The sequence below is a fragment of the Ochotona curzoniae genome, unplaced genomic scaffold, assembly GCF_017591425.1.
Source record: "Ochotona curzoniae isolate NIBS_2020 unplaced genomic scaffold, NIBS_Ocur_1.0 contig_64, whole genome shotgun sequence".
Lineage (NCBI taxonomy): Eukaryota > Metazoa > Chordata > Mammalia > Lagomorpha > Ochotonidae > Ochotona > Ochotona curzoniae.
In genome coordinates, this window is record NW_024466502.1 from 52,125,292 (window position 1) to 52,137,660 (window position 12,369).

Below are 12,369 nucleotides of genomic sequence, written 5' to 3' on the forward strand. Positions count from 1 at the left end.
ATCTAAATAAATCAAATAGAAGTACAATTCCCCCCTTTATTCAGATATTGATATATGATTTGCTCTATTGAGCAAATAATTATTTACATAACTTTGTATAATTGAATCACACAGAATATTTCTTACATCAAATTAACTTGTAATCAATACTTAAAGTAAAAATTTTTAAGTAGAATAATATCAGGTATGAAAAATGGAAATCCAAACAAAGTGGGATTTTCACAGAAAAGCTGTAGGACCAAGACCTTACCGTTCAATAACAATATTGAAAGCTAATAAAAAAGTGTAGCCTGGAAATGGATTTGCAAACAAGATCCATCTAGTTTCCTCCTACATGAAGCACACTTCACCAACAAAAATACATGCATATTTATAGTTAAGCTATCTGTAAATTTGGGGATGGAAAGAGATAAATAAACAAGTCTCAGAAAATTAAAAAAAAATGAAATACTATGTATCTTCTGGCCACTACGGAATGAAGTGGAAATCAACATTGTGAGTTTTAGAAATCTACAAACACATGAGACTGAATAATGCACTAATGGATAGAAGGGGGTCACAGTAGAAATCAAAAGGAAAATAAAAAATTCCTGGAGACAAATGAGGACAACACAAAATAATAAAACTTATGTGATACAGACGAATCTAGGGAATTTCACAACATTTAGTGCCTAAATCAAGAAATTAGGAGGCATAAAACAAATGATCTATCAATGAACTCACAGATGCAGAAAAAAAAGCAACAAATCAAACCCAAGGCTAATAATAAAAAAATTATTAAAATTAGAGTAGAAATAAACAAAAATGAAACAAAAAGATATATAACATTAATGAATAGATTGAAAAATAAACAAAATAGATACATCATTGGCCCAACTAACCCAAAATGTGGGAAAAGACCCAAATTAATAAAATCAGAGATGAAAAAGTAGATACAACAATAGGTACCACAGAAACAAAAAGAATCATCAGGAATTACTACAGCTATACATCAACAAATTGGAAAATCAAGAGCAAATGGATAGTTTTATTGACACATTTAATCTTCTTAAATTGAGTCATGCAGGCACAGAAAATCTAAACAGACCAACATTTAAAATGAGATGGAGATAGATCAAATAATCAATGTAAATAAAGGAAAATCCAGAACCAATGGCTTCACTACTGAATTCTACCAAGCTTTTAAAGAACTAATTCATATTCTTTTAAACTATTCAAAACAATTCTTCACTTAATGTAAGTGTTAAGCCTGTGAATTCCATTGTATCAATTAATCAAATCAACAAATAAATAAGGAAGGGAATTAAGTAGGAAGAAGACTGGAGTGGCTGGTACCATTATGCTTCTAAATCTGCATTTGAAATACAAAAAATGTTTTTCAGTTTATATAAATAAAATAAAAATTCAAGACAAATCAAAGCAATGACCAAAAGAGCAATCAATACTGACAATACTTTTAGAAGCAAACACAGGAGGATATGTAAATGATTTGGCGGTAGATAAGATTTGCAAGGATTTTAAAAGGGAACAAACCATAAAAGATAAAAAATACTACGGTCATTGCACTTATGAACTGCTTTGCAGAGCTGCCCAGCAGTCTCTCACAAACAGGAGTAGGCTACCACCTTAGCAGCAACCTCACACTTGTTTTCCGAGAGAAGTGAAAACCCAATGCTTCAGAAAATACTTGCATTCAGGTATAACTACAATGTTTATTTGTAATATTTAAACTAGAAAACCTGGGTCTAAAAATAAATAGATAGCCATATAACAGAATCATATCCAACACTAATTAGAAATGGACTACTTATAGGCAAAAAAGACATGATTGAATCACAAAATCCTGACATCATCTATTTTATATCCCCGAGAATACGTAAGTTACAAAGTTACACAGCACATTCACATGAGTAAATGCAAATTTTGGGCTATTGGGTACGTTACATGATTTACTTATGGTAGTAGCTGGCTATGTTTACAAGTGGATCAAAACTCACTAACATGCAAACTCAAAATTAGTTTTCTATGGAATTTAATAACATGACCAAAATATCTTAATAAAGTTGATCTGAAAACCAATTCAAGAAAAATTAAGATTAAATACGAAATATTAAATTCTAAAAAATTCACTCAATTACAAATGTTAAGATTTTTCTGTAGAAAACTAGAAATTGTTTCTGAGATAAGTATTAGGAAAACCAAAGGAATAAAAGGAACACATAAGTCTCATAATTTGGGAGTCAAAGCACTGAGAGAGGTTTACGATTGAAATACAGCCCCAACTGCAAAACATGTGCAGCCCCCACTCCTTACAGAGACCTCAGCTGGGCAAAACCCCAGCTAGGTTTTTAAAAAATGAACACTGAGAACCTGGACTCTAAGATGTGAAAGGAATTATGAAGAATTTAAGAAAGCTCAGAATGCATAAGGCGAAAGGACAAAATAGAAGGATCCTATTAGATCCAATATCATTTTTTTTTTTTTGTTAAAGCTGAAGTTCATTTTCAGAGCACTATCGAATGATACACAAATGGACCAACAAGGCAGAGCCAAGTGTGAAATCGAGGTCCAACATCAACTGGCACTTGATTGTGAACGAAGTGCCAGACCATGGGGCCAAGAAGATCCTTTCAAATAAAGGGTCTCAGGTATTGTTTTATTCATGTCTAATTATATTTTTAAAAATTAACTCCAGATAAATTATGAACACAAGTATTAAAAAATTGATGAGTTAAATTTCTCTAAGATTCACCACCTCTAGGAGTCAGTGCAGTCCATAGAGCCAATGATAGAAAGGGGAAAAAACATATGCATGTTATATGCTTGTTACAGGGCTCATTTTCAAATAGTATGAAAATTTTTACAAATGACAATAGATTTCAACATGTAAATCCCAAAAGAGGAATACAAAGACCGGTAATATATTTAAAAGTTGCTTAATCTTACTATTCACCAGGAAAATGCCAACTGAAATTATAGAGAATGTCAGCATACTTTAACAAAAATAGTTAAAATGAAAGGGGCTGACAATGCTAACTCCTGTCAATATATGAAATAACTGGGATTCTCATATTCTGTTGCTGAGTTAGTAACCTTGTGTAACTACTCTGGCAAAACATTTGTTATTTGTTGGTTAAATTAAACATACACAAATTCTATGAATCATCCATTGCACTGCACATTGTACACCTGATATGTATGCTTATGTATAGCATACCCACACAGCAACACTGGACCTATAATTTAAAACATTTCTGTCTGTGCATTTTTATTATTTTTAAAAGCTGAATTAATAAACTGCATTAAACATATACAAAGGTATATAGGATAAGCATGAACAAAATGAATATGGATGAATCTCATAAATAGCATATTGAAACAAATATGTCAGACACAAAGGAAAATATACTATGTACTTGCATTCAAATAAATCCAAAACAGACAAAACTGTTCTAATTATAAGTCAGGGTGGATAATTTCAAGAACAACAAGTGAGGAAGCAGCACACACTGGGTGTCACTGTGGACACACAGATATATCTATATAGAGAGATAAATATACACATATATCTATATGTAACCTATGCACATTAAATCATGTCTGGATGGCTTATAATAGCAACTTCAAGGTAAACACTGCGGATGTAGCTGTTACAGTGTATTGTTAATGGATTCTGACCTGAAAAGAAAGTCTGCACATATGCACTGTGAAAGTGTTTTGAACTGTGGCTGGTTAATGTGTGCACCAGAATCTATGAGCAGACAGTGTAGAGTGTATTCCCATTAAAAACATGAAAATATACACAGGCATATTCCTATGTGTGTACACGTATACTAGGCTCCAAGAACTATGACCAGTCTCTGCTAAGACAGGCTCTCTAATCACAACAGATATGTTCTATTACTCAAATTGCAGGGATTCTGTTATATTTATTTTGTAAGAGCTTTCTTGAAAATACACACTTTAAATATTCATCACCTTTCAAAGATGTTCCATTTTGTCATTCTATTATTTGAGCTCATTTAAACTGTATTTGAAATGGCAACACGTATTGACAGTAGGTTAAAAATTCAGCAGTCATTATCTTATGGCTAATCAATATCTATTAGACTCAGAAAGATAATGACCCTTACTGTCACCATAGCAAACAAGTATCCCAGAATACAAAAAAAATGCAATTAGGTAATGTAAACACAAACACATAATTTACTTATCCAACACTTCTTACCAGCTTACCATATGTAGGTTTTAACAGTGCACTGTTAAATTATGATAAAAACAAAACAAAGAGTTAGAGAGAGGAAGATGGTTAAAACATAAATAGTTACACATACCTCATGTTTTCAGCTGAATCTTCTGGCATTGGAGCAACAGTTTGCACAGCTGGAAGGTTTTTGCTGGTAGCACCATTCACAAAACTAGAAGAGGAGGAAGCGGAGGAGGACCCTGAATCCACGGCACCTGTTCCCAAAATAATAATTTTTAGCCTAAATAAAAATTTATTTAACAAAACAATACTCATTACATCACCCTATTTGATTTTGAATTTCAAAATAGACTTTAACAATTAAAATCATTTGATCATTGCTATTAATTCTCTATAATTTTAAATAACAGCTATTGTACTGAAATCTAGTTGGTTTACTTATGTTAAGCTAATAAAACTACATGTTACACATGGGTATAAATAAAAGACATCAACAAATGAAAAAAAATTTGGTAAAATCAGGTTGATAAAACGATGGAAATTTAAATGTGAAATTTTAACTGTTACATTTTTATCCTCTATAATTTACACTAAATTCTCCGAGCATAAATTTGTGCCACTGTATCATGCTTTTTCGAATAAAATTTTACTAAAGAAGGTCCATAAAACATAATTGCAGTTAGTTTTAAGATAAAGACATTTTCTCAGTGATATGAAGCTCTTGTTTTAGAACAACAGATTTTTCTAAAACACTCACATGCAATGTAAGTCACACAGTGATGGAGTGGGGGGACACCTAGTGTTCCTAAGTGACATCATATCTCATGTGGATTCCCGGGAACTCAACAGCTTACTGAAGTTAGCATTCTACAACCTTTAAAACCGCACATGTGCCAACTTATGCACTGGGCAATGAGCTCAGTTTGGTGATGGCTCACAATTTTTATTCCAAGTTTATCAACTATTGTGTTTTTCATTGTAATATTATAGAATTTATATTATCACAAAATATCTGGAAGTAACTATGATACTGATAATTTTAAAACAAATTTATAGAAACATCATGACATATCCAATAAAAAGATAAACACTAGTGAATGTTTTATATTTACCTAGTCATTAATAGTGGTTCAGACTCTCATTGCTAAACAGACACTTTTCTGCTACACTAACACATTACAAAAAAGCTTTTTAGATATTTACTCTGATAAAAGAAAATTTGCTTTATTGCCATTTGTAGAAATCCAAAAAGAAATAACTAAAAATATATAATAATAAGTGGCAAAAGTTGAAAGTCTTCAGATAAGTGAGGCAAATCATGTCAATCTTTATTTATAATGTAATAACTGATATTATACTCTTTAAAGCAATGCCATTAACAATGCTTATTTGCTAATACAGATATGCTTAACAGAGTACATTCTACTTACTAGAACCCCATAAATGTGTTGTTCATGATATGTGACACTTAGGTGGTAATGATAAACAAGATAGATACAGAAAGCACAAAGAAGAGCTGCAAATTAATAAAAATGGGAAGAATCTAAGTAATGATAATAAATGGAAAAATTCAAGGCTATACAGTTTGGAGAAGAGAAGACTACTATAGTCAGGGAAGAAAAGTCAGGGATCATCTTGCGTTGTTTAAATACCTAAAATGGAATCACAAAGACTTGGGTAAGGATTTATTTAGCTGATAAGCAATAGGAACATTTATGGAAATTTACAAGAAAAGATACTCTTTTAGGTAGGCTTTTAAAATTTATACAGGATTTGGAGGTTTTGGTCCCTAGAATCATCAGGAAATTGTTGGACAGTGAATCATATGCAAGTATAGCCTAAATATAGAAGCTAATTCAATGTCAGACAATGGCATTTATTCACATGCATTTTTTTTTTATCAAGTTGAGGCTCTTGCATATTGTTAAGGTCCTTAGGGGAGCTCTGCCTTCCCTTAACGGATCTAGCAAAGGACATACATTGTGACTCATCAGTCAACGTCACGTTGTCTATCACCGATATTTTTAGAATATTTTGATATTTTGATTAAATTATTTAAGTGTTCAAATTAGTTTTTGTTTTTGCTCCCCTGATAGTTTTCAACTACCTGATCTCATTCTCAATATAAATAGCATGTCTGAAAAGAATCAAAATGAAAAGATAGTATCATCTAAAATGATCTCTATAAACTGTACCTTAGATTTACTGAACAATTGTGAAAAATCAACATAAGGTGCAATCTTTATTAAAGATTGAGATACTATCAAATGATCAGGGAATTTTAACTTTTGAGATCAAATAAGCAGTAAAATGAAGATATAGAAAACAGAAAGAAAAGATGAGGTATCACAAAAATATATAAGGACAATACCTGTTGTATTAATCATACTTTTTGGTGTAGCTCCTGTAGCAGCAAATATATTAGAGGTACTGCCTGTTGGCAGCCCACTTCCCGCAGAGGTGGCTCCCACAGTGGTTACTGCCAAACTGCCTGGAGGGGGCTTCTTGACTGGCACCACGACGCTCCTGCAAAGACACAAGTCCCAAGAACCAGAAACGTGAATCCCAATGCTGCTGCTACCAGGGATACACACCGCCAACAACCTCTTTCTCTCTGCCCTAACCACCCTATTCCTGCCTTTCTCTTTTTTTCCTAGTTTCCTCTTTTAATTAAAAAAAAAAAAAAACCTTGTAACTCCAGAGCTCATCTTCACCTGTGAAAAAATACAGATATTAACGATATATTGTAAACTGCATTAAACACTGTAAATCTGTACATCTCTTGATTTTCCAATAATTTCCTAAAGTATTTTGTGAGCCTAATTATAAATCAAGGAGTCCAGAGAACCATGGTTGAAGTAAACAGATTTTACACAGGTACACAGGATTACTCGACAGAATATACATAAAATCATTTTATACATATAAGATTCTCTCCACGGGTAAAACATTCTAGAAATGGAAAAACATCTGAAAGCAAATTCTCAAATTAAAGCTACAATCAAATCAAAGAAAAATAAACTCTAAGAAAATAATGAGGTTATTCATGTCTCTGAAAAGAATTGTGCTGGTTTTCATGATACAAATGTTACTAGAAAAAGGAGTACTGAAATGATAGAACATATATTTAGCTAAAGCTCTCTAAATTTTGAGCCTTGACCTTTCCTACAGTGTAATATTTTCTCTCTTGTTCTGGTATTTTAAAAATAAAGTTTATTAAAGAAATTTCTTAGTTATACTAAGCTGAAGTTATAAATGAGAATATTAATTTACAAATACAAAGAGAGAAACCATTTCTGTAACAAATATCCACAGTTCCCTATGTCAATGCTTCATTCTCAAAATTCATAAAACTACAAACTCCATTTCACAGATATCTTCCAAGCATTATTTAACCGTAATAGAATTTCACTAGAACAGTTATGAGCTATTAAAAACATATGCAATACCTGAAAACTGTGAGTCACACTGTAAAATATCCAGTATGAACTTAAAAAAGATTTTATTATATCATTTATTTGAAAGGCAGAGTAACAGCAAAAGGGGTGGAGCAAAGATTTTCCATTCACTGTTTCACTTCCCAAATAGCTACAATAGCCAGGGTTGGGTCAAGGCAAAGCCAGGACTCGAATCGATGACCGACCACATGAGGTTGTGGCTAAACTTGCTATGCCATTTCAGTGCATAATCTGGCTTTTCAATGGGCTTATATTGTGTCATTTTTTTCATGAAGAATTTGTACTTTATGAAAATTATGAATGGCTCATTCTCAAGTCTATAGTTTAAACATCTTAAATTTCCTAATGAGCAACATTTTTTTTTTCCTGAGAGTTTCAAAGAATGTTCCCAAATAATCTTTGTTGACTTAATGTTAAAAATCTGAATTTGCAGTAATTAGTATTCTAAATTGTGGGGGCTACTTGTTTTTTTGTATGTAAAATGAATAATGTTACTCAAGAAAAAATTCTTCACAAATTCTTTGTGGATATTTTCTTCCTTTCTCTTTAGATAATTGTACTTAAATTCTTTTAGACTGAATCTTAAATCCTCAACTATCCATTTAATTACTAAAAATACACAACAACCTTTGAATCCCTCCACCAGCTAGTGGCTTCCTCTACCCTATCCCTTCAGTGTTTCCACTGAGACACAACGTGATATTGTAGACAGAATACAGGATACGGACACACAGGACTGAGGCTTACAGCCCGGATCCCATTTCAGGTTCTCACTATAAAAATGACAAGATGAATGCAACCTACTTTACATACAACCATGAAGCTTTAAAAAGTCTGTATTTAAAATAAGTTTTCCAATCATGGCATGCACCATAAATAATTGGTGCCACTGTATAACTGAGAGAATTGTGTCCACGGGACTTAAAGCAAATCAACATAAGGATCAACAGGAAAAAAGGCACTACTAATATCGTACTTTTTTTTTTTATTAAAACTTCTTTCTAAACTTGTAAAAAAAAATATATGAGATGCAACATTTAGCTGGCTATCCAAGAAGAAAAAAAAACCCTTTTAAATATCCAGTCATTCATGAAATTAAAATACTTCACATGATTCAAAAATACTTAAAAATAAAGTAAGAAACATGGAGTCCGGCACAAAAGCGTAGTGGTTAAAGTCCTTGACTTGAACACACTGGGATCCCACATGGGCATTGGTTCTCATTCCGGCGGCCCCAGTTTCCACCCAGCTCCCTGCCTGTGGTGTGGGAATACAGTCGAGGATGGCCCAAAAGCTCTGGAACCCTGCACCCACGTGGGAGATCTGGAGGAAGCTCCTGGCTCCTGGCTTCAGATTGGCTCAGTTCCAGCTGTTGTGGCCACTTGGGGAATGAAGCATCAGATGGAACATCTTCCTCTCTGTCTCTCCTCCTCTCTGTATATCTGACTTTCCAATAAAAGTAAATAAATCTTAAAATAAAAAAAGAGGACATGACTGGTAATTTTGACTTTGTAATAGGTAAAAAATTATACCTAAATATGCTTTTTTAAAAAAAGATTTATTTATTTTTATTGAAAGTCAGATATACAGAGAGGAGGAGACAAAGAGAGGAAGATCTGATGATTCAATCCCCAAGCGGCGACAAAGGCCAGTGCTGAGTCAATCTGAAGCCAGGAACCTGGAGCGTCTTCCGGGTCTCCCACATGGGTGCAGATTCCCAAAGATTTGGTCCGTCTTCGACTGCTTTCCCACATCACAGACAGAGAGCTGGATGGGAAGTGGGGCCACTGGGATTAGAACCGGCATCCATATAGGATCCTAGCGCATCCAAGACGAGGACTTTAGCCGCTTGGCTCCTGCGCTAGGTCTAGCTAAATATTCTTGAATAACAGGTAATTACCAATTCTGGGCAAATCCTCTGGGTTAGATTGTGTTATAAATTAGTGAATTAAGCTGCTACATGGGTGGCAGCCTGAGTCCCAGCTATTTCACTTTCACACCAGGTCCTTGCTAGTAAACTTGGAAGAGCATTGGAAGATGGCCCAGGTACTTTAGCTTCTGCTCCTAGCTGGGATACCTGAAGCAGTTCTGGATTCCTGCCTGTCAACTCTTAGGGCAGTAAACCAGGAAACAGAAGGTCTCTCCATCTATCTCTCCTTCTCTCTCTTTAACTGTTTGAAATAAATAAATAAATCTTAAAAAAAATGCATTTGGGTAACAGGCTCTTACCTTGATCAGTGTGGGGGACTATGAGAAGTAAGTTATAATATGAAAAAATAAGTTATTTGAATGCAAGGTAATGATAAATCTCAAAATCCTGTAATGATGAACAGTTATAAAGTATAATGACATTAAATGTTTGTCTACTAAATGAGTTGAAAGCATCAGGACTAGAGGCAATCAACTTCAAATGCTCAGGCACTTCGCTGACATCCAACTCAGTGTCACACTCCTGGGTCAGAATTCTATCTTCAACACTTACTGCCTGTGCAGTACTGGGCACATTAACCTCTCTCAACATTTCCCCTCAGGATTAAAGAGTTAGAATAACTTGTACCTGGTAAGACTGTTATGCAACTAGACAATTACAAATATGAAGTTCATAGTAACTACCTGCAATTGTGTAACACCTGAGAGGTCATTACACCTTAGCAATGATTACTATCGCTATGGCACCAAAAAGTGTGGATGTGGTCCCCGTCTACATCAGAAACAATAATCCCAGTGTGCTTTGCAACCTCCATAGCTCATAAACAAAACTACAGCTTCAGCCATCTCACTTCACGAGCAGTGACAGCATCACATCTAAAGAGAAGAGTCAGGTTGAAATCTGGAAATCAAGTCATGGAAGAAAAAGCTGAGATGACTAGGAAAAATTAAGGAAAATGTTTGATATTCCATAGTACTCACTGATCAAGTATTCCAACTGTACCAAAAAGTTTTACCCAGGAGTCTGTGCATTGTGGGCACTCATGTAGGGTGCATAAATACATTACACTGCAGGATGCATGGGAATCATCAGAGAAAAATGAACTGTATCTATGAAGAGCAGTGAGAATTAGCCAGGTGCAGGGAAGTACACACAGTACTCCAATAATGAATTTTAGTGGCATCAAGAGAGGTGAAACAATGTAGTAGCCTGGACTGAAGGAACTGCAAATAAATACTGATGGTAGGTGAAAGAGGCTCAGAAATTTTTTTGTAATGTGCATAGCAAGAAATTATTTCAGAATCTTCATCAGGTTTGTAGTTAACAACAATGTGTCTTTCATAATTGTAAATGATAAATTTGGGGAATGGAAAACATCTCAAAATAGGCCACCTACAGAGTAACAAGGAATCCACCAGAAAGAGACTGACTGAAGGAGTCCGCAGGTGTGGGCATGGAAACACTGTAACTGTTCCAGGAATGCGACTTTTTTTTTCTCTTTTTAAATCAAGCTTTAAAAGTAGCTATATGTTGATACTGAGACCAACTATGAGGCTATTTCACTTATAGATTTGAAACCTTTGTTCCTTTTTAAGAAATCATGCACCCTAACCTTGCTATCCTATTGGTTGGGGAAATGATTCGCAAAAGCAAAGAGAATTGGTCAAGGAAAACAGAATTAACACAGAAAGATCCATTATTAGCAACCAGTTTTTCTCATTTTCAGGTCATCAAGGTTTGTCCAATAAGCTGATAGATGCTAAAAACATTTACACTAAAGGGAAAAACCGAACCTTAGGCAGATGGAATTTGTTGAAGAATTTAGAGTAACATAATTTGCTGCAGTTCATCATAAATCACAGACTTACTGTTCTGATGCTTACACCTACCATGCTTCTATATTTTGTAAAATATCTGACAATAAATTGCCTACTAAAAGGACATTTTTTTTCAGTCTACTGGATTGTCTCTGTAAATGGCAAGTGAGACAAAGGCAACAATATTAAGAAATCAGTCCACATCCATGCTCATTTGAAATTACCTCTCTGGCAACTGGCCCTAAAATGTGTGCCAAGGACACACAGAGCATAAGAAAAGCTGAAAATACAGTAGCAAGATGCAAAACATTAAAGTATAAAACTGTTAATGACAATTTGGCTTGTTATATTTACTCATTCTAAGAAACATAAGCAAAATGATTTTTTAAAATATGCACAATAAAAAGGAAACTAAAATCCTCAGAAATAAGTATAATTCAAAGTTTACAAATATCAATGAAAGATGACCTATCAACTCTTCCAAAAATTCCTGTATTATTACATACAATTTTCATCTGCACCTTGAAAATAAATAAAAAGCTACTGAAACCCGAAGGAATATACTGAGTCAAAATCTATACTTCAGTTTAACAAGATGAAGTTTATCTTTAATGTTTCTTGGTCTTATTTATAAACAGCGTTGTATTTCAGGGACTTCTTAATAAAAAATCTTGGAAAACTGAGGAAAATACTAGCCAATAATTTGAACAGAACTGATTATAAAATAAAAAGAAAATTTAAAATATAAGTTAAAGTTTTATTAGTGTAAGGAAGAGCAAAATTTTAAGCTGTCATATGTGAGATGTAATACAATTGTTAACAATTTAGGAATTAAAATGCACAATACGCTTTGCATTTGCTTTCTTTGTTTATGTTTGCTCCTTTATTCAAAAGAAAATGCACATAAGAAAACGTTTGGAAATTAAGACTAGACTAAATCACAGATGCATATTAAAT

At 33.7% G+C, this 12,369-nt stretch overlaps 1 protein-coding gene across 1 annotated transcript in view; it reads right to left on the reverse strand.

Annotated features, from left to right (window-relative positions):
• NBEA (neurobeachin) overlaps nt 1-12,369 on the reverse strand; it is a 483,658-nt gene that overhangs the window by 355,228 nt on the left and 116,061 nt on the right. The window contains exons 28-29 of the mRNA XM_040991525.1: nt 6,579-6,733; nt 4,335-4,461 (exon numbers count right to left, since the gene is read on the reverse strand). Of these exons, the coding sequence (XP_040847459.1) occupies nt 4,335-4,461; nt 6,579-6,733 (282 nt within the window). The remainder of the gene's footprint in view (nt 1-4,334; nt 4,462-6,578; nt 6,734-12,369) is intronic.